The sequence below is a fragment of the Uranotaenia lowii genome, chromosome 1 (genome assembly GCF_029784155.1).
Source record: "Uranotaenia lowii strain MFRU-FL chromosome 1, ASM2978415v1, whole genome shotgun sequence".
Classification (NCBI taxonomy): domain Eukaryota; kingdom Metazoa; phylum Arthropoda; class Insecta; order Diptera; family Culicidae; genus Uranotaenia; species Uranotaenia lowii.
The window spans coordinates 45,890,266-45,918,135 of record NC_073691.1 but is presented as its reverse complement, the minus strand read 5'-3'; the positions used below and the strand labels follow the sequence as shown (position 1 = coordinate 45,918,135).

The 27,870-nt window shown below is 34.5% G+C and overlaps 1 protein-coding gene across 1 annotated transcript in view; it reads left to right on the top strand.

Annotated features, from left to right (window-relative positions):
* The window catches only part of LOC129739542 (all trans-polyprenyl-diphosphate synthase PDSS1), a 332,301-nt gene that overhangs the window by 222,629 nt on the left and 81,802 nt on the right, over positions 1–27,870 (top strand). Inside the window, exons 3-4 of the mRNA XM_055731025.1 lie at positions 6,042–6,281; positions 20,149–20,288. Of these exons, the coding sequence (XP_055587000.1) occupies positions 6,042–6,281; positions 20,149–20,288 (380 nt within the window). The remainder of the gene's footprint in view (positions 1–6,041; positions 6,282–20,148; positions 20,289–27,870) is intronic.

Sequence of the window (27,870 nt, the reverse complement as noted above, 5' to 3'; positions counted from 1 at the left end):
CACACTTTCTTCAGCTCCTCAACTGTTGTACCTTAGGTTGTTTAAGAAGGTTCTGCTTCATAATCGCTCAGTACTTTTCGAGGGGGAGTGTTGGGAGGGTTGAACATTTTCGGCACGAAATTGGCCTTATTGTCCGCATACCACTTCAGCACGCACGTCTTTGGAGTAGTGGCATGAGGCCAAATCCGGTTAGAAGATTGTTGGGACGTTGTGGGCCTTCAGGAGAGGAAGCAGCCACTTCTCGAGGCAATCTTTCATGCACACCGGTCCGTTCATCGTGTCCTGGCTCACGAAAGGTGCACTCCGCTTCCCGCACGTGCAGATGGCTTGCCAAACCAGGAATTTATTCGCAAATTTGGACATCTCAGGAACGATGAACTTATTCTTGGCCGTGAAAAACAGGTTGCCGGGGATCTGTTTGAAGTCGGCCTCCACATATGTTTCGTCGTCGATGATGTAGCATTCAACTTTCGTCAGCATGTTGAGGTACAACTTCCTGGCACGGCTTTTGGCGGACTTACAGGATGTAAACAATGCACTATGAACTAAATCCACCCAAATTTTCATTAAATACTACCCAACGGTTAAAAAGTTAGAGCAATTTCATAGTGTGGCAATTTCATTGTGGACACCTTTTACTGATATTGGCAACACTTCATATTGGCAACACTTCCCTAATGATTTCCTATCTGTAACTGTGAGGTAGCGGCATGAGAATACTACCCGTGGGTCGCTGACCCATGTCGTAAGAGGCGCCTAAATTTAGCAATTCTCCCCCCCCCCCCCCCCCCTAAAATGGCCTAAGCAAACGAACTCGGATTATGGACTCGGAATAGATTGGAACCATCCCTCCTTCTAATGATAACACATGCAACGGAAATGGATTATGCAAACGGAACTTAAACCCCTTTTGTAAAAACACATGCAACGGATATGGTCTACGCAAACGGAACAGACGGAACCGACCCCTCTATGGATGAAGAAATACGCAATGAAATCGCAATTTTTCAACGGAACTTATTGGATAAAAAGACCCAAGGCTACCCAAAGTGTGCCGCTCATGGGGGCGCGAAAACGTCTCTATGCGAAAAGCCGTGCTGATGAGGTGAAGTCCGTAGATTTGACGGAATCTAAAAATGTACTGATTCCGGCTAAATAAAACTTGACCTTTTTTTTTTTTTGGTCGTCAGGTAGAATTTTCATTTATCCGCAGAATCCCTTGAATTTTTTCGATAATCCGTAGAAAATCCGTAAGAAATGCTCAAAACCCGTAGATTTCGAGCATCGATCCGTAGCTCCGTAGAAATGCTTAAAATCCGTAGAACTACGGAGAAATCCGTAGATCTGGCAAGGCTGTTGGTGAGTCGACTGAAGCATGGCACTGGCGCAGTAGACCGTATATTTCCCTAGCTACTCGTGGAACAAAACATGAACCAAAACAACAACAACATCAAAAACAGATGGAATTTCGAGACAACTGACGTTTGATCGGACGAAGGTGGAGAAGGTAGAAGAACGCAAAAGAGTTCTTTGCTAAGAGAGGGCTCCTTAGGTCTCTTCTACTAAGCAAAGTAGTAAAGGAGCTAGGAAAGGAGATTGGCATGGAGGTTGAGAAGGAAGCGGAGAGAAACCCTGCCGCAGATGGGTCCACTGAAAACCTCAGCTTAGTTTCCAGCAAGAGGAGCAGGTTCCAGTCGCAGGAAGAGGTGCACCAAGGGGCATAAGAAAAAGTGGCCTTTTGGAGGCAGCCGAAATGGTCGACAAGATGCAGGAGTTTGTGCGAAATACCAACAACGTGCACACGCACATCAAGATCTGGGTGCCGAAATTGATGGTGCTTCTACCCCCAAAACCTTAACCTCAACGGGTGATGTCCAGGGGTGATGCCCTTATCGTGGAAGCGAAAGGAGGCACAACGTATGCGGATTTGTTCCGGAAGCTACGCGCAGAGCCAAAGTTATCTGCTCTTGGGGAGAGCGTCACCAAAACAAGAAGCATCAAAAAAAGCGAACTGCTCTTTGAGCTGAAAAAAGACCAGGCGGTAAAGAGCGCCGACTTCAAAGAGCTTGTTGAATGCACCCTAGGCGATGAAGCGACTGTCCGAGAGCTATCGCAGGTCGCATCCATTGAATGCAAGGACCTGGATGAGTTTACCACTGCAGAGGAGCTCGAGAAAGCACTCTCCAGCATACTTGGTATGAGCAACGAATAAGTAGCTATAAAACTGCGAAAAGCGTACGGCTGCAACGGACCCGACCCGTCACGATGTTGCCAAAGATGTGGTGAAGAAGGACACTTCGCTAGAGTTTGCAAAAATCAACCGAAATGTATGCTGTGCAAACAGGCGAATGACAACGCTGTGAGTTGCCGCTTTTATCAGAACCATACGCATGCCATTTTTGCATGATTTACACATAGAAACTTTTTCCAGGGAACAGGTAGAGCAAAACTGTCTTGCACAAAGTTGTAGCTAACAGTTTTTAAGGCAACTTTACCGAAGACACCACATACAGATGACGTTTCGTAAGCGAGTTATGATTTTTTGAATTTTAGAATTGTTAGGGTGTGTAGAAAAAAAAAACGGTATTTAGGCTCTAACTTTTGTGAACGAACCCATAAATAAAAATGTCTTCTAAGCATGTATATGAAATAAAAATTCGCACATTTTTCTCTCAAAGCGCAAACTTGTATCAAGATGCGTTCGTTAGTTAAAAGGGATTTTTTAGCTAAAACTTGTACTTTTTAATCTGTCATATCTCGGATTGCTGCTAACTAAAAAATTATTTTATGATGGCATTATTTAGTTCATATATCAAATAATCTATTGTGAAATTATGGGAGATAGGTTATTTTTTAAACTCGAGATTAAAAAAATCATTTTTTTTTAAATTTTCAATACATATTTATACATTTAAAGACCCTGTGAAAGAGAGCATCCCCATTTCTAGTTCAAAAGTCGAACTTTCATCTTTTTGTTACTGTCTGAGTTCTTAGCGATGTTTAAATAAGCAATTTAGCACATTGAGTCAAATTCTAAAAAAAGACTGAAAATAATTGAATTTGTGGTATTGATTTTTTTTTTAAATCGGCACTGCAGTTTATTTTCGAAATGATGATCATTTATTTCATCCAACGTTTCGAGACTAGGTTGGTCTCATCCTTAGGGAAAAAATATAGTCATCTTTATGTGGCTTTTGTGAAGACTGATGTCTGGCACTGTTGTTGATTTTCCTGTTCGAACTGTTTGATTTTGTTAATTGATATTTTGATAGTGTTATTTTTAAACTAATCTTACCAATAATTAAAAATAACGATAAATTTAAAACTATCTCACAGAACTTTTCAACGGCTTGTCAGTTCTTAGTGTCACGAAAACAAACGTTCAAGAAAAAACACTTTAAAAAATGACAGATGTCTTTTTTACAGAACTTCCGTTATCTTTAACAACTTATTTCAAGAAAATTGGAAATTTTGATAAATTGCATAGTTTTACTTAAAATGTGGCCTGTAATTTTTTTTTCTAAATGTCTTTTCTCTATAGTAAAACTAATATCAAATCGGAATCACAGATCCATCATATTTTGTGCAAAGGCAGCACGTAACGAACCATTCTCCAGTACCTAACAAAAAAAAACTGCGGCAAAACTGACCAGATTCCGCGTGAACTTCCAACGCCTGAAGGTCGGTTGTGCGGCGGTTGCTCTAACTAACTAAGAGGTACAATTGACCTAATGCAGCAATCAATGGTCCATATCCAACATGCCAGCCGGTGGTAATGGTAGCCTAAGTGGCCCTAAAGCACATCGACCGACCAACCGCGGACAATGACATCACGAGACCTAGCGACAAGATCCTATTTGATTTTGTTCGGGTGATCAACGACGACAATCCGAGAAGAATGCTGTTCTAGCTCAGTTAGAGCTTAGAGGTGGTTTGAGATTTGCAGATCGGCTGTCGTTGCGTATTTCATGCGTCGTGCTTGACACCGTGGCGATTGTGTTAGTGCGGCGCACCAGTGACACAGTTTGTGGTTTGCACTTGATACTGATTTCGATTGGAATCGTTTTTTGGTCGCTTGATCTCGTCGTTGGGGTCGGGTCGTCGTTGCTTTGTCTGCACCGAATCTACCACCGACAGAGCAAGCATAGTGCGTTTGTAATGAGCACCGAGGGGGAGTTTGCACTAGATCACTCGAATTGGTGAGTGTTCGGTGAGCCGGTTTTTCTTCTTGCGTTGTGATCTTGCTTCCATTAGAGGAATTGTACCCAATTGGGTTGTTATTCGTGGCTCAGAAGGATTTTAGCAGTTGGTTTGTATAAATGGCTTCTGTTTTCGTCTGAGTGCTGGTATATAACTACTACTGTTAGTGCTTAATTGATTTGTTATTTTCATTTTTACCCTATTTTTTTTTAAATTAGGATTTACCTTTAAGTTTAAAATTTGATTATCTCCTTGATTGATACTTTAAATACGTCCTTGTCCTCTTTAACTTTCGCAAAAGTAATTTTTTCTATTTTATCTAAATACCCGCTCACATTTGACAAAATGATGCAAAATCTAACCGATCGCTAATGTCCATTCGCAAACCGTTTCGACATAATTGATTGGCGACGAAAACGCCTAATGGACTCTTCAACCGATCGGCCTTTACCGGAGGTCATCAATTTAAGTTTTACGAGAGGCTCGAAAGAGAAAAAAAACACCTGCAACATTGTTGCGCCCCTCGTATTCCACCCGTAGAAGAGGTGAAAGTTCAACAATCGTTGAATTATCTGCCACACATCATCACACTACTTCAACAACAAAAACGCTGTTAATATCTACATCAATCTGCCTGCTCCGAAAGCTCATTTATCAGTTTTATCATCAGGCGCAGGCAGCAGAGGAGAAAAAGTCGTCACTTCGAGCTGCCGCAGTATGGACGCGTACATTCGATAGTTTCGCGTAGACGACTAGGCGTCTACCGACTTCAACACCCAACGACGACAACAACAACGGTGGCAAAAAAACATGCCGCCATTTAGGTTGATTACCTGCCATCTCGCTTATCGCAATGTTGCCAAGCCGAGAGCAGACACTTAATTTAAGCCAATACTCTTAATAGCTTCAGTAACCGTTGGCACCAAGCTATTAGGAATATGTGTTAATTTATTCATGCTGTCACAAAGTAACATTGACTCAAACTCGGATCGTTCTAGGACAGATGTGGATCAATCAACGGTCTAGGAGCGACGTTTAACCTATAACACTGTCGTAATTATTCTTAAACAAAGTTCTTTAATTAATTTTTTAAAAGTTTTTTTCAACTTCTGAATCGCTAGGTGGCAAAACAAATCTAATGAAGCGCCCTTCTCTCCGTGAAGACGGGTTCATCGCTCAATCCAAATGCTCAAATCTTGCCATTACAACGATAACCTGCCCGAACACCATCTTCGTTAATTTTTTTCGTAGAGTGTTTGTTTAGGTCAACTTGTTCCCTTGGATTTTATGATTTCCGTAAACATGTTGCTACACCTACCAGTTGTAAAAACTTCTGAAGTCTTTTACTGAAAAGTTTTTTGTGGATATTCTTCATTCTGCAGCGCCAGAGTCACATGTTCTGCAGTTCGACAATGAAAAAGAATCTTAACAGCTCTCTATTTCTCTCATAAATTTTTTTCTCTTCTCTATTTTTAGAAGATCATAATGGTATAAATAAATTGTGTCAATTCAAACGAACCATTTTCAACTAAGATCTAGACTGATCCTGGCAATCTGTGAAAGCATCATCACATCGAATCTTATGCCAAAAGTGACATCCCCGCTTGATAGCATTGATTGGCATGAAGAGACGTCCATAAATGAATAATTGTTACTTTTCAACAAAAATTGTTTAACCAAAAATGAGCGTGTACATGCGGTTGAAAAACGGTTATTTTCATATTCAGACAAACAATAATCTTAGGATGAGTTTATTATTCTATTTATCTGTTGATAAAATGCTAAACTACAACCCTAATTCTCATTAACTCACTTTCATTCCTTTTCCCTTTTTTTTGCAGCCATCATGTACCAGCAGATTACAGCAGTGCAGCCAGCTGCACCAGTCCGCATCCAGCAGCAGCAGCAGCAACAGCCACATCCAGACCAGCCCAGCCGCGTCCACCCCCGCACATCCCTGCATGCGAGGTTACAGTTCCGTACACACACAGCAGCCGGCCGGCCCGATCCGGGAATACAACATCGATCCGTACATCCTGCTCGACGAGGAACTCAAGTACATCTTCGAGGACATCAGACAGGTGAGTGCTCGCGAGAGACTCTCTCATGAGTATTTAGGCTTATTAGACGTGCTATTTTAGTAGGATGTGTCCTACTTTTTGAGTCTGTGTTCTACCGTTATACTTCTGACTCTAAACGACCTACTTTTATTGTAAGGTTTTTTGTTAGTTATTAGTACAGTGGTGATAAAGGGTGATACGGTCAAAATTTGGTCAAGGGGAAACGCGTGTAAATCGGGGAAATCGTTTATTTAAAAAATCAAATTAAATTTCTTTTTCAAGTTTAATTAGTATAAAATGCAGGAAAAATATTCAGTTAGGCTTCCGCTTTTCCAAATCCGAATTGCCGGGCCTTACGCTTAACCCCTGCTATCAGATTTTGTACAGCCACCTTGTCCACCTTCTTCGCCGCAGAAAGCCAGTTTGCCTTGAACTGCTGCTCGTCCTTAGCACTTTTTTTTGGTCTTCTTTAGGTTCCGCTTGACAATAGCCCAGTATTTCTCAATTGGGCGGAGCTCTGGCGTGTTGGGAGGATTCTTGTCCTTGGGAACCACCTGCACGTTGTTGGCGGCGTACCACTCCATGGCCTTTTTATCGTAATGGCAAGATGCCAAATCCGGCCAAAACAGTACGGAACAACCGTGTTTCTTCAGGAAAGGCAGCATACGTGTATTCAAACACTCTTTCACATAAATTTCTTGGTTGACAGTCCCGGAAGCTATGAAAATGCTGCTTTTCAAGCCACAGGTACAGAAAAGGCTTGCCAAACCAGATATTTCTTCGCAAACTTTGACAGTTTCATGTGCTTGAAAATATCTGCTACCTTTCCCCTTCCTTTTGCCGTATAAAACTCCTGTCCCGGAAGCTGCTTGTAGTTGGCTTTGACGTAGGTTTCGTCGTCCATTACCACGCAGTCAAACTTCGTCAGCATCGTCGTGTACAGCCTCCGGGATCGCGCTTTGGCCGTCGTATTTTGTTTATCATCGCGATTTGGAGTCACTACCTTCTTGTAAGTCGATAGTCCGGCTCGTTCTTTTTTTGTAGACGATACACCCAGCTTATTTGCGGCATCTCGGAGAGACAGGTTAGGGTTTCGCTTGAAACTACCGGCAACTTTCTTTGTCGTCTCAGCGGCTTCCGGTTTTCGATTTCCCCCCGATCCAGACTTCCTGGCTGTCGACAAACGTTCCCCAAACACTTTAATTACATTTGTAACGGCTGATTTGGCAACTTTGAGCGGTTTTTCCAGCTTTGCGTGCGAGTAGCTCGGATTTTCGCGATGCGCGAGCAAAATTTTGATACGCTGCTCTTCTTCCTTGGACGGCATTTTGAGAACTGAAGAGTGAATTCCAAAATCAAAATAGGAGCAACATTCTACACACACACACACACCTTCAAAATGAGGGGTGTTCAGGTTTTTAAATCAAAAATTGAAAGAAAACCGTCAAGTTGATATTGACCAAATTTTGACCGTATCACCCTTTATCGTCCAAAAGTTTGGGATCACCCCAATCTTTTGGTGTATCGGCCTACAGATTGGGATCATTCTTTTAAAAACATGCAAATTTATCTCATTCATATCTTTCTCATCGAATATCGTATTGTGGATCTGAAGGGTTCATTTGGAAGCTAAGGAATTGTTGTTTTTTCATAAATTCATTTAAATTTTGAAATGTGGTCGACCCTTTCCCGAGATGATCGGCTTTGAATATTGAGTGCGATTTTTTGAAAATGTTCTAACTTTAGGTTAAGTTTAAGGTACAAAACTAAATCAGTATTTCTGGGCAAAATACCTCCGAAATAGCTACTGCTCATTATCTTTCAAATGAGATCAGAAGATTTGCAATATATCCTGAGACGGCTGAGATATGAACGATCAAAATTTGCATGTTTTTTTAGCGGGTGACCCAAACTTTCGGACGGCAGTATACATGTTTCTGTAGAGGTCAATTCCATAATAAAAACCCCATGGATGTTCTTGTCAAATAAAATTTGAGTTATTTTCCATAAAACAAATCTTAGAAAATTAACTCCAATTTTACTGTATTGTGATTTTCAACACAATTGTGTGTACAAACTAGTTTGTATTAAAAATTTCAAATCCGGAAATTAAATTAACAAGCAAAATTTTAAGTTCATGATCTCTTGAATTCCTCAACAATTTTATGTTGATGTATAAATCATTTACAAACTAAATCTTTTTCTGAATTTTGAACCTACATTCTGAATATGAAATCTAATCCTGAGTTCAAAAATTGACTGTGAATCTGTTTCCGAATTTCTATACGATTTCTGAAATGAACAAAAAAAAAATACAATTTCCGAATTTCAATTCCAGATCAGAATTTTATGAGCCAAGTTTTAGAGGCCTCATTCATGACTCTATTTATTATTTCAATTCTGCAGTTCCAGTTTAATTTAAATTCATGATTTAAATTATTTATTTTTAATCTGTATTGTGAATCTTGAAATTTGTATTTCAAATGATGAATCTGAATCTGAGTATTCAATTTTGGATCGCCAGTTAGAAGTTTTATATGTGTGAATTTTGTGGAAGAATCAAGTTTAAGAACTTCGAATTCGAATACAAATAAAAAAAAAAAAATTTTTCATATTCGGAAAACTATTATAAAAATATTTAAAACGTGTATGATTTTCGAAAAACATTATTCAAATTAGATATCACTGGCAAAACTAAATTTGAGCCAGGATTTCAAAACAGCTTTTCATTTCTTATTTCTTAAGATTATTCGAACTGGAAATCAAGAATCTCAGTCTGGATTCAAAATCCAAAATACGAAAATAGAAATGCAACAACAGTTATGGGATATGGAACCAAAACCTACGAAATGGTTTTTATTTAATTTAAAATTTAATATCCATACCTGAAATTCTATGAACAAGTAAGAATTTTTTTAAAAAATGTAGCTGAGTTTTGAACTTGGGTTGAATTTTTGAGGTTTTGGCTTTAGTTTTCAGTCTAGATTGTTACTCTCGAATAACATTACTTTATTATAATGATAATGATAATGAGTGTGCTGCAATAGTTCAAACTGAAAGTTTTTCGATTTCAATCAACATTGACGTCAATAGATGAGTTAATATCCGCTATAATTTCTCGAGAAAACAACAATCGTAAAAATCAACATATCATGCTAATGATTGCAAAGTGTAAATATCCAATGTTTGATTAAATGATTACAAGGGAATCGAAAGAATTGACTCTCAAGCAATATGTCTCAATACCAAATCAAAGAAATTGTCAACAGGATGAAAGAATTGACTCATTTTCAAAAACCAATATTTTGATTGAACACGTTTACGATCTGCGAAGTTGTTTTGACGCAAAACTTTTGCCAAGTAACTGACTTCAGGCTAAGTTAAGAAAAGACTGGAAAGGTTTACATTTGTTGAAATCTAACAGTAACTTTACCTTTTCTTAAGAAGCACTTCGCACAAACAAAATACATATGAATAATTTTGTTTGTTTTTTTTTGAGTCACTCTATCCAACATCAATCAATTAACTCCCTACCGAAAAGAATTGGAGAGAAAAAAAAGATGGTACAAACGAATTCGAACAGAAGTCACGAACCTAACCTAACAAACAGGCAAATTTGGCACAAAGCGGTTCTAACCGAATAAATCAAATCGAAACTCGATCTCCTCTAACAAAAGGAACGAACAAGATTGTTTACAACAAAAAAAAAAAATCAACATACAACCGTAAATAAACAACTTGGCACAAAGAGTAAAGGCAGATATTTTGAGGCTATATGGTTTATTTCCTGCTTTTTTAAGTTTCTGAGAAAAATTAATTCTCCAAAATTTATTTTAAAGTTATCATAAATTTAACAGATGAATTAAGTGAGCAATTTAAAATAGAACCAAATATCAAACATCTACCCCAATTGTCGGATTCAAAGTTGGATCGGTTCCGTGAGTATTTGTTTTTTTTTTCGAACACTTTTATTGCTTGCTGAAGTTGTTTTTTCTTACTTCCAAATTGACAAATAGGTTCAATTCAGCTCCAAGAGAATTAACCTCTAATGAAGCTACCGGGTAATAGACTCCGGCCTGAGATAATGATCATGTTAAACGATCATCGTTAAATCATTGCTGCGGAAATTGTACTCGTGTTTGAGTTCTTGGCCCAAGTTAGTTAGTAGAAGAAGCAGGTCATAAACTTCAACTGGTACTTAAATATGTACGCATAGCGACACGTTTTTATAGTTTACATTAAAGGTGACAACTTGTCACCCCAAACGGTTTAAGCTTTTATGACCGATTAATTTTAAACATGGAAATCTTCTGAAGAGAGTCATTCATTAGAAAGCTTATTAGAAGAAAATTTAGAAAAAAGGACATTTGTTAGGACAAACTACTAAAAAGTAGAATATAAGAAAAAAAAACGGACAAAAAATTTCAGACTTTTCGTGGCTTGAATTTTGTAACTTTCTGACTTTTTAAGCGTTTTTTGACATTGTTTCTGACTTTTTAACCTTCAGACTTCATAATTGTTTAGACTAGGTACAGTAAGTTTTTTTTACGCGGTAATACATCACGCGTAAAAAAAATCCGAGCAAAATATAAGCTGCGTTAATTCCCGAAAACCGCGTTAAAAACCGTGCTCATTGCGGAAAACCGTGTACAAAAAAATTTAAAGCTGGGACAGGAATGACCTGACATGAATAACATGATATGACATTGACAATGACATTAAGACCTAAGATATGCGACTTGAGACCTGAGACCTTAGACTTGAAACTTGAGACCTGAAACTTGAGCTAAGAGACCCGAGACAAAGACATAAGACTTAAAACTTGAGACCTGAGACCTGAGACATCAGACTTGAGACCTGAGACATGGTACCTGAGACCTGAAAATTAAGACCAGAGACCCGAGATCTGAGACCTGAGACAAGAGACATGAGATCTGAGACCTGCGACAAAAGACATAAGACATAAGACTTGAGACTTGAGACTTGAGACCTGAGACATGGGAAAAAAAGGTCTCAGGTTTCAGGTTACAAGTCCATGTCTCATGTCTCATGTCTCAGGTCTCAGGTCTCAGGTCTCAGGTCTCAAGTCTCAGGCCTCAGGTCTCGGGTCTCGGGTCTCGGGTCTCGGATCTCGGATCTCGGGTCTCATGTCTCATATGACTCATATCTCATGTCTCATGTCTCATGTCTCATGTCTCATGTCTCATGTCTCATGTCTCATGTCTCATGTCTCATGTCTCATGTCTCATGTCTCATGTCTCATGTCTCATGTCTCATGTCTCATGTCTCATGTCTCATGTCTCATGTCTCATGTCTCATGTCTCATGTCTCATGTCTCATGTCTCATGTCTCATGTCTCATGTCTCATGTCTCATGTCTCATGTCTCATGTCTCATGTCTCATGTCTCATGTCTCATGTCTCATGTCTCATGTCTCATGTCCCATGTCTCATGTCTCATGTCTCATGTCTCATGTCGCATGTCTCATGTCTCATGTCTCATGTCTCATGTCTCATGTCTCATGTCTCATGTCTCATGTCTCATGTCTCATGTCTCATGTCTCATGTCTCATGTCTCATGTCTCATGTCTCATGTCTCATGTCTCATGTCTCATGTCTCATGTCTCATGTCTCATGTCTCATGTCTCATGTCTCATGTCTCATGTTTCATGTCTCATGTCTCATGTCTCAAAAAGATTCGAAAAGGACTTAGAATATACCGCGTAGATTTCGAAAACCGCGTTAATTCCCAAAAACTGCGCAAAAAAAACCACGTAAAAAACCTTATTGTATTTTATTCTACGACTTTTCTGTCTTTCTAACTTTCCGTTTTTTTGACATTTAGACTTCCTGATTATTGTACCTGTTGACTTTCTGAGTTTCAAACTCTCGACTATCTGACTCTCGGACTTCCTGATTCTTAGACCTCAGACTAACAAGCTTTTTGAATTCATGACTTTTAATTACTGAAGGTCCTCATGGTTTTCTGAATTTTTTATCTTTTTCTTACTGTTTTTTTCTGACTCTGATTTTGTTTCGAATTTTCTGACATTTTTTGACTTAACTGCTCTCTGATTTTCTTATTCTCTGACTCTCTCACATTTTGAATGTCTGACAATCTTTCGTTTTAAGTTTCTGACTTTCTGATTTCATGATATTTTCTAACGTTCCATATTTCAGACTTTCCGAGCTATTTTCCGAAAACTCTAACTTTTTGACTTTCTAACTGTCTAACTTTTTGACTGTCTGACTTCCTGAAGTTTCGACATTTTGACTTTATGAATTTTTGAGTTTCTAAATTCTTGGCAATCTGACTTTCTGACTTCCTGATTTTCAGACTTTCAAACTTTTTAATTTATAACTTTTATTTTCTGAATCTCTGACCTCATGATTTTCTGAATTTCGGACTTTTTACTTGCCGTTTTTCTGTCTTCTGGTTTTAGTTTTTTGACTTTTGGATTTTTTGTTTAATTTTCTGACTTCCTGACTTCGTGATTATCGTGATTTGCTTATCTGACTTTCTAACTTCCAAACTGACTTTATGGATTTCTGAATTCATGATTTTCTGAATTATTTACTTACTGTTTTTTAGTCTTTTTGACTTTCTAACGTTAATTTTTTTTTGACAATTGGAATTTCTTTTGAATTTTCTGAATATTTATCTTTCCGACTTTATCATTTTCTGACTTTCTGACATTCTTATATTCTGACTTTCTGACTTTTTGGTTTCAGATTTTAACTGTTTCTGTTTTTTGGCTTTCAGACTTCGTGATTATCGTGATTTGATCATCTAACTTTCTGGCTTCCAAACTTTTAAACTTTATGGTTTTCTGAATTCATGATTTTCTAACTTCTTTACTTACTTTTTTTCTGACTTTCTGTCTTCGTTGTTTTAGAATTTTTTGACTTTCTAACGTTTAAATTATTTTACAATTTGACTTTTTTTTGTAATTCTCTTAACATTTAACTTTCTTACTTTATAATTTTCTGACTTTCTGACATTCTTATATTCTGACTTTCTAACTTTTCGACTTTCAAACTTTCTGACTTTCTAGCTTTTTAATTTTTGTTTTTCAAATTTTTACTGTTTCTGTTTATTAGCTGACTTTCTGTTCTCTGGTTTTAGTTTCCTGTCTTTTTGACCTTCTTTCGAACTATCTGACTTCCTGACTTTTTGAGTTTCCAACTTTATGAATGTCAAACGAATTCAAGACTTTCTGTCTTTCTGGTTTTAAGATTTTTTGACTTTCGAACGAATTGATTTTCTGACTTACTGTCTTTCTTTAGAATGTCCCTTTTAATGTCTTTTTTCTCCTGAATTTTTGGCTTTCTGAAATCATCAGTTTTTAGACTTTCTCACATCGCGATTTTCTCACTTTCTCCATCTCTGACTTTCTGTCTTTCTTATTTTCTGACGTTTTGAATTGCCGAAATTCTTTTTTTGTAGTTTTCTGATTTTCTGATTTCATGATATTTTCTAATCTTCTCAATTTCGGTTTTTTCTGATTATTTTTGTTTTGTTTTGTTTTGTTCTGACTTTCTGATTTCCTGAATTTTCGTCATTTTGATTTTTTTACTTTCTAGGTTCTTCAAATCTTGGCTATCTGACTTTTTGACTTTCTTAATTTCTAATTTTTAACCTATTTTTAATTCATACCTTCTATTGTCTGGCTTTCTGTCTTCGCGGTTTTCTAAATTTCTGATTGTTTAATTTACTGTTCTTTTGACTTTCTGTCCTCTGGTGTAAGTTTTCTGACTTTTTTTTTCGAGTTTTCTGACTTCCATTTTTCTGACTTCCATTTTTCTGACTTCCATTTTTCTGACTTTCTAACCAACCTTCTTTAATTTTGACTCTCCAACTTCATAAATTTCAGACTTTCTTTCTGTTTTTTTTTTTAATTTTTGGACTTACTGGCATTCTGACTTCGTGATTGTTTGATTTTTTGTCTGCCTGACTCTTTCTGATTTTCGGCTTTTTGATTTAGCGGAATTTTTAGCTTTTTGATTTTAAAAATTATTGATATTCTGACTTACTGAGTTTCAAACTTTTTTGCTTTATCTTTTAATTTTTTTTTTACTGGTCTTTCTGGTACAAGGATTTTTTTGAACGTATTATTTTCCTGACTTTTTGTCTTTGTTTCGAGTTTTCTGACTTTCCAACTCTTTGACTTTCTAACCCACCTTCTAAAATGTTGGCTCTCCAACTTTATGAATTTCGGATTTTCTGCTTTTCTTTAATTTTTTTGGAATTACTGGTATTCTAACTTCGTTATTATTTGTATTTTTTACTTCCTAACTCTTTCTAATTTTTTAGGTTTCGAACTTTCTAGCTTTCTGATTTTCTATATTTTTGATATTCTGACTTAATGATTTTCAAATTTTTTTACTTTATGATTTCTGTTATTTTCTAATTTCTTTACTTACTGTTTTTTCTGACTTTCTGTCTTTCTGGTTCTTTGATTTTTTTTGTAAATTTTCACACTTATTACTTTCCTGACTTTTTGACTTTCTTTCGAGTTTTCTGACTTTCCTACTTTTTGACTTTCTAAACAATCTTCTAAAATTTTGACCCTCGAATATTATGAATTTCGGGCTTTCTGCTTTTCTTTAAATTTGTGGACTTCCTGGCATTCTGATTTTGTGATTGTTTGAATTTTTGATGTTCCCGATTTTTTTTTATGATTTCGTTACTTATTGTTTTTCTGACTTTCTGTCTTTCTGGTTCTAGGATTTTTTAAATTTTTAAACGTATTATTTTTCTGACTTTTGACTTTTTTTGCGAGTTTTCTGACCATCCAACTTTCTGACTTGCTAACCCACCTTCTAAAATTTTGACTCTTCAACTTTATAAATTAAAAATTTTTAGTTTTCATTAAATTTTTGGACTTTCTAGCATTCTGCCTTCGTGAATATCTGAATTTCTGACTTCCTGACTTTCTGATTTTCTGGCTTTGGGACTTTCTAGCTTTCTGATTTTCTATATTTTGATATTTTGGCTTAATGATTTTGAAACTTTTTTACTTCATGATTTTCTATTTTTCCTACTTCTTTACTTCCTGTTTTTCTTTTTTTTATAGTTTTAGGAATTTTTTGATTTTTAAACGATTTATTTTTTTGACTTTTTGACTTTTTTTTTAGAATTTTGTGACTTTCTAATATTCTGACTTTCAAACTTTCTGACTCTCAAAATTTTGAACTTTCTGACTTCGTGATTATGTGAACTTCTGACTACTCGACTTCCTCACTTTATAAGTTTTTGGCTTCTTGATTACAACAATCTTGAATCAAACAATTTGTATGACTAGTTAAAAAGTTTGTTATTTTAAAACCTTTATAAAAAAATGGAAAAACTTCTATATCTCTAAACTTTTTGTGAGTACAAACGTCTGTAAAAATTGTTATTTTTCATGAAATATAACATTTAGCAATAAAATGTTTTAAAATTTTGTGTATCAATGCTTTTTAACTAAAAAAAAATACCCAAAAACTTTTATAAGCATGAATGTGAGTATTTTCAAAGTAGTGTGCAATAATATGTATAAGCTTTCAAATCCTAAACAAAATATCCATTCCTGTAATCGAAACCTAAAATCTTATATTTAGTAATACAGGTTTTTGAGCCTCGATATTCAATTCTAACGAAAAAATGTACCTTTTAGGGAACAGTGAATTGTCAATCGTCTATTAAATTGCAACAAGAAACTTCTTGCTCTTCTTTAATAAGATTTTAAACTTTTTCACTAGTTTGAAACGTAATTTTATATCAATGACTCTGAGCATCTTCTTTTCTATCAATTTATGCAAACTACTCACTGAGAAAGTTCAACTATTTATAAAATTTCCATTGTAAGTCGACTGTGAGAATGCAGTTAAATTCCTCAATTTATTCCTTTTTGAAAGATTTCAAAATTAAATTTTTATTTTTGATTAAAATTCACATTTTGTTGCAAATTTCTTAATAACGCTTTCTGATATGAAATGTGAAAGTTTTATTATGGATTTATTTCAAAGGAAAAGTTTGATTGTATCTCAAGTTCCGAGAACGATTTTTTGCTCGAAATTGTTGTTGGTTTATTTTTAAATTTTGGTCTAAAATTGTCTAAAATTTTATTCTGATAACTGATTGTACGCTTGTGATTTCAATTATTTGTCGAAATTCAAAATTGATTGATTAATAAATTTAAAAAAAAAGTTCTTCAGTATTTTTCAGTTGGTTCTAAAATTTGAAAATAATATGATGAACAACCAAATTCCGAATCTTCAAAAAGATTCCGCTTGGCAATTTGAAATTTTTCATGTGTCGTAAGTTTGACTATTTTGTGTGATTCAATGTTCTAAATTATAAAAAAATCTCTAAAACAAATAATAACTTCCCCATTAGAACAATATTTATAAACATTGGACCATTTTTTCAAGAATTTTGAGATTGTTTCTATGAAAAAGAGGCACCTCAGTTTGCACTGTTTGCGATGTTATCACATTTTTTGTGTCTTCTCCAATCGCTTTCTGGCCTTGGACAAAGTTGTAACAACGGAAATATAAAGTAAGCATCATATATTGAATTTAGTTTTGCATCGCAAATATTCATTAACAACCCAGAAAAACACATCCTCAGATCAATTTTTTGCGATTTTTTCCATAAAAATCTTCAAATCGAAACCTGGATACCTAAATGTCATATTAAAACTTTTTTGTAATTCGTAATTCGACACACCATATTACACCTGTAGGTGGCAATGAATAAATAGGAAAAAATTCATTATCTAATTTTGAAAACCGACCATATACTGATCGTTTTTCGGAAAATCGACTGAAGAGTGTATTCGAAAAAAATGCAACACTTTGTTTTGTGAATAACTTTTAAATGCGTGGATGGAAATTGATGATATTTTCAGTAAAGCTAGTCAGTAATGTGTACGTGTACAAAATTTGGTGACAATCTGCCAAATGGTTTTTGAGTTAGCGTCCAATAGTGAAGATCATTCACAAATTTTTTTAGACTGGATCGAAAAATTTTGAAATGGAAAACCCAAAAAACAACTGGAAATCAACTATTCGACCAAAATTCACATGGTAAATCGTTTAACAAGTCCTAGAGGATCCAAAAGTGAGCTAAACTTTGAATTAAAGTGAAGATGATTGATTCCATGAAGTGAGAGGAATGTGAGGGGTTTTTTCGAGTTCAATTCGAAAATATGAAAAGAGGAAGTGATAAAAAAGTCAAATTTTTCTGACTGGCTCGTCTAGCTGACTTATAAAAAGGCCTTACTTAACTTTTACAAGGTAGAAAAGCTGCCGACCGGTAAAATAAACAAAATACGGTGGTCAAATCGTGCGCAAAATATTTGGACTGCTAGTGGGGAGATATTTTGAAAAACTTCGTAATGGACAGCAAAACGAACTCTTTAGAGGTCACCTGGCACTTTTTTCAACCAGAAACTTTTCGTTTACAAGTCTTGCCTGTATTTCCCGGAGATAAACAAGAAGAAAAAAATAAAAAAATCATTGTCTAGTACTTGAGGAGGCTAACGATCTGTGGAAACTGAAAATCACTCAGTTTTTCATAACGATTGACACGATGAATGGCTAAAAATACAAAAAAGACTACCTCCAAATGTGACCGTTTTCTCTAAAAGCACTTCAATAAGTCCCACAGAGTTTACACTCTGTTTAAATTGGATCTGGAATAGTGTTATTACGCACAAACGGTGGTGGAGTGATAAAAAGTCAAATGTGTTGTTTTTGCCGGAGGAGGACAATCGGCTAGATTTGTTGTAACTTCGACAAAATTCAAAATTTTGACTTGTTTTGAAGGTCAGACTTCAAAGGAACAGGAAACGTATAAAAAAAAAGCCTTGATTAAAAAAGGGTGGTTCAAAGTATGCATTATAGATGGCGCACGTGTTGCCAAAATTAAAGTCGAAATATTCTTTCACTGGACGCTATCTCAAAAGCTACTTGACAGAACATCACAAAAATTGGCTTCATAAGGTAACTTCGCTGAAAATTTCATTGATGTCCATCCATGCATTCAGAAGTTATTCTCGAAACGAAGTGTTGCATTTTTTTCGACTACACTCCTTAAGTCCCAAATAGTCGATTTTGACCAAATTTTTATCACGAAATCACACCAGATCCTTATGTTTCATGTATTTTTCTAAGTCATTTGGCATCAAAATGAAAATGTCGATTTAACGGATTTCTTTTGGTAGAATTCTGAAGTCGATTTTTGAAATTTTTTTTTTCGAGTTAACACCAGATTTCGCCGTTTGAACTTTGAGACATTCGGCATAAAAATTAAAATATTAGTTTTTCCGAAATGAGTCCAGTCCGATTGAGCTGCAATTTGGCACAGGTCAGTTTTTAGGGCCAATCTACAAAACGTATATTGTCAGTTCATGAAAATCGACATGTCTAAGGTTGCCAGATTGTTCAGTTTTATCCGGGTTTGCCTGGATATTGAATACAAAATTTGACAAAAGTCCGGTCCGGGCCGGTTGCCCGGATTTATTCACTTTATTAGCCAAACAACAAAAAAAAATTTTATTTATGCGTACAAAACAAAACTTTTTGAGCAAGTTTTATAAAAAATAATCATGAAACATTTTTTTGAAAAAATGTTTTTTTCAATTTTATTTTTTCTTGATTTGTGTTGAGCAATTCCTGGATTTTGTCCAAACTTTCCGGATATTACCCGGCTTTTCGATCAACATTTTGAAATCAAATGCCTGGATTTTGCCAGGTTTTTAGATAAAATAGCCTGGTTTTGTCCGGCCAGGCTACGTGCTGGAAAAAAATCTGGCAACCTTAGACATGACCCATTTTCCACCACCCTCCTGTAAGTATAATATTTTGCATTTTAGAGGTCTGAGAATTTAATATTTGAAACAGTGTTGAGAAAATAAACTTTTTTTTCCTCTAAAAATCGAAACAAACATTTTTGAAGTGGCCGCCGATGTTTCTTTTTTACACCTTATTGCTATAGTTTGGGGTCACCCGATTGTACTTACATTATTTTTCAAGCTGAAAAAAGCTGTCAGAAAATTTACATTCTTACTCTGGCATCTAAACAAACGGGCTTCAGTTTGAAATTTGCATTTTCTCAATAGTATCTAGTCTGAAGATCACACGAATTGTGTTTTGTGCACTCATAAGCAATGATTTCAATCAAAATGAATAATTCCTGACTTCCCTGTTGCACAAAACTGTTCAAGTTGATGTTTCAATTTTACTTAACCATTTGCCAGAGATTGAGGCTCTTCATATGTTAAAAATGATGTGTTAACCCATAAAAGCTTTGCATATGAATCGTGGAAGATCGCCCAATCCGGTGCTCGTCATTTGAAAGTTCATTGAACTGCTCCCCAGCATTTCCTGCATTGATCTGAATCTTCTCCATTAGATGACGCAAGACTGTCTTAATTAACACATGAGTCTTCACATAGGAATTGTGTGTTTGAATATGGCGTCGTCATCAGAAACCACTTGCTAAATAGGTACCAACTTTCATGGGGATTTCCCTGGATCAGTTCTTATTAAAGGTATTTTTTTCTTCTATTCTTCCGATCCAGGGGAAAAACCCATGGCTGACATGCGAAACACGAAAGGAATTTTTTTCCTTCAAGTTAATGCACCCTTAAGGAACTTGTAAATGGAAAGGGAGGTTCTATGAACCCGGATTTTCGATCCGGTGCATATTCCTTGTTACTTTTTTTTTGTTTCTTTCGTTCATTTATGCATGCATCGATCAAGCCAGTCCCGAGCGGCTTTATCTACTTTACAGTTTTAGCGATTGTCTAGTCTAGTCTGTAGGCCGTTGCCGCCTGACGAAGAACAACGACACTAATTGTTTATGTCTTTTTCTCTTCGCTTTTTTTTGCTCTCAATCAGGAAATCAGCCGTGCCACCAACCACCAGGAGCTGCAAAAGATTGCAGTCTACTACTTCGACGGCCAGGGGAAAGCCATTCGACCGATGGTGGCCATGCTGATGGCCAAGGCACTCAACTACCACATGCACAACGAAAACAGGTAGGTCATTGTTTGAGGGGTTGAGGGGGTCCCTTACGATTTTGAGCAAAATATTTTGAGAGTGATTATTTTCCTAAAATATAAAAAATGTTCCAATTGCAATTTTTTATAGTTTTTAAGAACTTAAAATCTATTCAAGATTGGAAATTTCATACAATCTTTAGTTTCTAGTCATTATAAAACATTTCATTCAATCTTGTATTCAACACGTCTCAGTAAAATAATGTAAACAACAGGAAAAACGAGAGCAAAAGTCACCTATAATCAATCAACGACTTATGCACGCAGAACTGATTTATACTGAAGGCGGCAAGATCATGCTCCTTAAAAGAGTGGATGGAGATTATGTTGTTCGCTTTATTTTGGTTTTTGTTTTCTTTATTGTTGTGCCTTCTATAGAAGAACAAAACCGGACAAAGCCATTATTGATTGCACCTCTTTCTGAAAATAACGTTTTGTACCGTTTCAATGGAACCGGACAATGCAGTTTTTCTTGTTCAATGTTCCTAGTCCGGTTCAGTTCAGTTAAGGTGACGATCTAGGAATGGATTGGTTTTTCCCCTTTCAGTACGGTTCTGACAAGGAACAGAGTTATGTTCTGAGATTTATGTATCGAGCAATTCAGTCATTAATAATGATAAGATGATAAGAGGTTCTAGAGAAGTTTAAAACAAGAAAATTGCTCAATTAAAGGAGGCAAGTTACTCGGAATTGTTTGGAGGAATTCAGATTGTCCTCAATGACCTTTCATTAAGGTTTTCCAGACTTCCCAGTTTTATCCGGGTTTGCCCGGTTTAATTCAAAATTTTGGAAAAGTCCGGATTTCATTGAAAAAGCCTGATTTTTTGCCCGTTTTTTTCAGCCTATTTGCCAAATCGAACAAAAGAAAAAAACAAATTGAATTGAAATTTTTCTTATTTATGCGTCAAAAACGAATATTTTTGAGCAAGTTTTATAAAAATAACCATGAAAGGTTTTTTGGAAGCCTCAAATACGATTTAAAGTCTACTGATAAATTTTGATTAAATTTTTTGTTTATGTTTTTAGGTAATTTTGACCAAATTTGTCGGGATATTGCCCGGTATTTGCTGAAAAAGTTTCTGGCAACCTTAACATGAGAAAATAAATTACTCGATGATATGCATATCAGATTGCGATATTGGCATAAACATCTGGAAGATTGATTATAACGACAATGAACTCATGTGGCTGAAGCTCCAGTTTTTGGAATTTTTTAACTTATTTTCACACTTGACCTAGAAATAAAGTAGGGTGATTTTCGTATCGTTGCACAGCTGAGCACACATTTTTAGTTTTCACGCAATATGCGATTTTTTGGAATTCATTAAAAAATTGTTCCGTTGGATTCTCCAAGGATGAAGCAAGACAACCCTAAAATTTCCATTTGAAAAATAAGTGAAATTGATATTTCTAAAATCGACAAAAATAAGCTGTCGGTGCCCAATGGTTGCACACAAAAAGTGTCTGCCTGTCCTAATGTTGCACTTTTTTTCTCCAATTATTCCACACTCGAAAATTACTCTTCTAATTGAAATCAGTTGTTTGTACAGTTGTTATCGAATAATCCAAATAAAATTTTATGTTATGGTTTTAAATTGGGCGTGTGGAACGTTGTTGGGAAGTAGCTGTAGAATTTTTTTTTTGTATGGCTCAAGAGTAAAAATTTCTTAAGAGCTTAAGAGCTAAAAGCTTAACCTTCCCATGCCGTTCGGGTCAATATGACCCGAAGCGCATATTTAAAATCTCTTTATCATCATTTCAATATACTGAAGAACTAGGAATTTTGACAGACCAAGTATGTTCTATGAAAATAATGATCAAATTAACGTCAAAAAATTGAAATTTGAGTTTTGAAAATCGGTTCATTGGGAAATGAAATACAGCTATGCAAAGCAAAAATTGGATATCGTTTTTTTAAGTTAGATTTTTTTCTACCGGAAGATCTGAGATAGCGGTCAAAACTTTCATTAGACCCGAGCATATCTATACACTGTCGGATAGATGGATTCTTGACGATTTCAAACATCAATGAAACACTTAAATACAGAAAAGCTGTCAAAAGTTATGAGCATTTTAAAAATAAAATTGATTTTTCGGACTTTTTACTTTCTGAACCAGTTTCTGATAACTTGGTAATACATATCGACTTTACTTTAAAATTTTGAGTAATAAGAACAAATTACCTACACAATGAATATAATATCATCAAAATCGGTTAACATTTACAGCCAGGAGAACGAAATCAAACTACAACTCAAATTTCACCGAAACGGATATTTTGCGAACGGCATGGGAAGGTTAAGAGTAAAAATTTCAAATCAAAATCATAAAAATTGTTTGAACTGGCAGAAAAAAAGTTAACAATCTGTTTTTTAAACATATTTATTCCAGAACATAACTTACGAAACCAAGAACAATAAATCATAAAAAAATGATTCAAAAAAAAAAAACATGGAGTAATAAAAAAAACAAGTTTGATAATGATATTTTCAATAATAAATATGTTCATAATATTTAGATATATTGTCATGTTACTGTTAATCTGAAGATATTCTTTATCGTTATTGATTTTTTTGTTTCGGTGTTGGGTTGAGTTTCTACTGAGCAGGGCCTTTGGAAGAACTGCTTCATTGGGGTTTGGTGACAATTTTTTTTCCTATAACATTTTTGCTTGAAAAATGCATTCATAGAGAATAGTAAAAAAAAGTTATACTAAGAGTATCTCATATTAAGGTTTAAGTTCATTCATATTAAAAGATTTTTTAAAATCATTAGTTTGAAAATAAGTCTTAAAAGTGTTGTTTTTTGGTACTTTAGGAAATTAATGAGGGATCTTGAATGCTTCATTTAATAGAAAAACGTGTTTGGGGTTCAAATCAGATTTATTCTCAACTCTTGTAAACTCTCTACATTCAAATTTAAGTTTAAATTTTTGTTTTTGATGTATCTCAATATAAATTATGTTAAACATAAAAACCATTATTGCCTTAATAAAACCATTCGTAAAAAAAAACAAAGTATTAAAATATATTTCCAGCTGAATTTTCCCGAACAGTCAAGAATTGATTATCATTAATGATTTATTCCATTTTTAAAATCCTGTGAAAAAAAATTAAAATAAAATTTAGAGTTTCCAAAGAACGCCATTTTGGAAATGAGTTCAGATCTTTTTTCACCTGTTTTGCGTTTTGTTTTGAGTAATTTTGAATTTTAATTCCGAATCTAAATTCTGCATTTTGAACCTGAATAAAAATTTTGATTTCCTAATTTGAAATCGTTTTATGAAACTGAATTCCAATCAAAAATTCCCAATATGAACAGAACAGACAAAACCCTTAACCAGAAATCTCTTATTTTTATTTTGAATATTTGATTATCTATTTGAATTTTTCTTCAATTATTTATTCGTAATTCAACTAGTGAATCTGAATGGAAATTCCGAATGATGAAACTCTGATATTTCAATTCTGAATCACCATTATGGAACTCTTTCAAGTTTCAATTCTGTATAAGAAATAAAAGTGAAAATTTCACAACCAATCTTAGAAAATTGTTGTTTCAATTATTTTATTTTAGTTTTCCGGAATGATGAGTTTCGAACATGAAAATAAATCTAGTTTTAAATGCAAAACCAAGATTCGAATCAGGATTTTGTCTCAATGATGAACCGAACTGATAATCAAGAATAATAAAATGGACAAAGATTTCACAATCCGGTCACAGGCAAAAATAAAGATTAAAAAAAAATTGAAACCAGAGCATCGGAAATGATTCAAACCTAAGCTTACCAAATATTTTTCCGCACTTATCCCATCAGGGTAAATCCGGGCTATTTTATCTAAAAACCTTGAGAAATTCGGGCCCTCGATTTCAATGTTAACAACCCAAAATCAGGGCAATATCCAGGAAAATTTAGGAATTCTTTAATTTAAATCAATAAGAATAAAAAAACTCGGAAGGTTGTTTTTGTTTTTTCATCGAAACACATCAGCCAGTTGATTTGGATAAACTTTCTTGAAAAAAAATGTTTTGGACGCAAAATACATAATTGTTATCATGCAATTTAAATTTTTATTTGATTTTGCAAAAAAGTAAAAGCATTCTGACAATCAACCAACCTTAGTGAGTCTAATCTAATCTGATTGAAAACAAGGACTGTACCCCAAATTCATGCACCAACTTCTTTTGTAAATAACTTTTGTAAGCGTTTATCGAGTACAGTCTTTAAATAACAATCAACAAGTGAGAAAATTTGGAAAATCAGTGGTAGAATTGTGAATCTGGGATAAAATTTCGAGGTTTTGGCATTAGTTCCAAGTCGGGATTGTTACGCTTGATTCACTTTAGTCGTTCATCAAAATTTGATTAAGAATTTAAAATTTTGAGTTTAGAGAAGAATATTTTGCTTGACATGTTTTGGACCCTCATTTTTAACCCCCAAAACATTTTCCGTTCACGTAAAAATTTTCGTTGGAAATTTACTCGAACTACCCATAGGAATTTTTAACAACACTGTAAAAAAATTTCAAGAGCTTTGTAATGAGAATGTGTTTATGCAGATTGAATGCTTTAAATCCTTTAAAAATATTTTACCTGACTAAAACTGTATTTATAATTTAAAGGAAGTATTTAACCCTCATCCTTGGAAAAAAAATCTTATCCGTTACAGTCCCCGGAGTGTCAATTTGACACTCCTGACTAAAACCAATATATCTCTCTTGTTTCCCAACCGATTTTTACAAAAATTATAGTTTTGAAAAACTTTTTATGTAACTCGAATATGTTTCTCAGACAATATTCAGTTACAATACTAATGTAATTATACCACTGCTAATGTAATAACACCACTGGAATCATTATGAAATTGGCTTTCTGGTGAATATAAATTTATTACGGAACTCTCGCGTTAATATACTCAAACACAAGTGCAAAGTAGAATTTATGTGCAGAAAATCTGAAAAATTCCAAGTTGACATAAAGTTGAGAAACGTTAAAATATGTGTTTCGCCTTTTGAAAATCTAAAAATGTGAAAATGTGCCAATTAATTTTAAAAATTTTCAAGATTCATTGATTGAAAAGTACGGGTTTTTTTACCACTTTTTTACATTTTTTGTGGTTCAAAAAAATATTTACTTATGTCCAACGTTTAGCTTCTAACTTAAGTTTTCTTGGACATTAAGTGCATTTTTTTTATGCATTCCGTAGCTGATTTACCAGCTTTTTTCGAAGCATGTTTTTTCGGATTATTTTTTTAGACCTGAATGACGGAAAACTGAAGAGTTTTAGGTGAATATTGTCTAAAAAATATATTTGAGTTACACTAAGAAGTTTCCAAAATTATAAATTTTGTAAAAATCGGTTAGGAAACAAGAGGGATATATTTGTTTTAGTCAGGAGTGTAAAATTGACACTCCAAGGACTGTAACGGGTTAACATTTCAGAGACGTATGAGGGGTATTTAATCAACCTTTCAGTAAATAGATTCTTTGAATTTAGGATAATTTCCACTAGATCGGTAGGAAATCTCCTTTCTGGTGGATATAAATTTATTGCGAAATTTTTTCGTGAATATACTCAATATTCAGTGCAAAGTTGAATTTTTGTGCAAGAAAATCTGAGAAATTGCAAATTGAAGTAAAAGTTCGAAAAAAAGTTATCTTGGAAAATTCGTCAAAAATTCTGTGTGTCGTATTTTGAAAATCTAAAATTGAGAAAATGTGCCAAATTATGTCAACTTTCCAATCCTCTTTTAAAAATTTATCTAGTATGACTTAGACAATTTTGACGATTCATTGATTGAAAAGGACGGTTTTTTCACCACTTTTTGAAATTTCTTTGGTAATGATCTTAAAAAAATTCAAAAAATATACACTTAAGTCCAACTTATAGCTTCTAACTTCAGCTTTTCTTGGAAACTAAGTGAAATTTGTTTTGAGCATTCTAGCTCATCTAGCTCATCTATAGTCTTTTTTTCGAAAGCATGGTTTTTCGGATTTTTTCCTTAGACTTTGAGTGACAGAAACCTGAAGTTTTATAGCTAAATATTGTCTAAGAAACATATTTGAATTACATTACGAGGTTTCCAAAACTATAAAATTTGTTAAAATCGGTTGGAAATTAAGATTTTTGGTTTTTGTAGGGAGTGTCAAATTGACACTCCATGGACTGTTACGGGTAAAAATTTCAACTAATTTGGAAATATTTCAGGTTAGGTTTGAACTGTCAACCGAAGATTTTGTCCGGTAACAAGTTTATTGATTTTATTTTTTGATTGTTGGATATAGTTTAAACGATAATGTTTTCATAAAACTCATCATTTTCATCAGTTTTGGTGGTCTTTTTTAAAGGACTGATCAATTGACTGTCGATATGAGGTTATTTTTGAATTTCTTATAATCTAAGGTATGACAAGCTGCATTTTTGTCCGAAAATCATTCATGATATATTGCAAAATTTTAAAGTGACGTCTCTTAAAAAATAGCTTACCTTTTATGTTTGTGTGAAAAAATTTTATTTTTGAATATGAAAAATTAACACGATTTTTCTTTCTACTGTAGAACAAGTTACCATTATTATGCCAATTTATTAATTCTATGAGAGAAATTAAAAAGTTCCTTGAGAAAGACTACCAAAATTGGTGGAAACGGTGGGCATTCCAAAAACTTATTTGTTCAAGCAACATCCTAGAGCAGAAGACTTTAATAAAAATGCTATTGGAAATATTCGACGAAATAAGTATATTAGGGTGGCAATGGGTCGAATTTTGAAAACCGACGATATCTCGAAATTTTGTAGATTGGTGCAAAAATCTGATCTGTGTGAAAATTGAGCGCAATCAGACTTGATTTAGGGGTGCCTCAAAACGCTCAAAGTTTCGGTTTTTTACCCTTAAAAAACACCAAAGGGAAATCGAAAAATTCGAAATTTTAACATTTAAGCTAAATGATTTAAAAATACATAAAACATCGAAATCTGGTGCATGCCCGAAAATTTTTTTTGTCAAAAATCGACTTCAAAATTTTAAAAATCACGTAAGAAGGGGGCTAAAGGAAATCAGAAAAATCTAAATTTTAATTTTAATGCTAAATGACTTCAAAATGCATGAAACGTCGATATCTGATGTTAAATTGAAAAATTTTTTTTTGACAAAAATCGACTTTCTGAGACGGTCGCAAAAAGTCCCAAAAAGCCAATTTTCGCCAAATTTTTTTTTTCGAATGGATCTTGACCTTTCATGCATATTGAAGTCATTTGGTATCTAAGTAAACATTTGAATTTACCAAATTTCCCTCACGTGATTTTTCAAATTTTAAAGTCGAGTTTTTGTGAATTTTTTTTTCAAGGTAACAGCAGATTTCGACGTTTTGTGCATTTTTAAGTCATTTGGCATCAATATTAAAATTTAGATTATTCCGATTTTCTTTGGTCCCTCCTTTGGTGACCTTTGAGGGAAAAACTTTGAGCTGAACTTTAGTTCGATTTAGCTGAAATTTTACCCAGGTCAGTTTTCGGGCCAATCTGCAATCGACATGACCCATTTGGCTGCCATCTTAAATTATA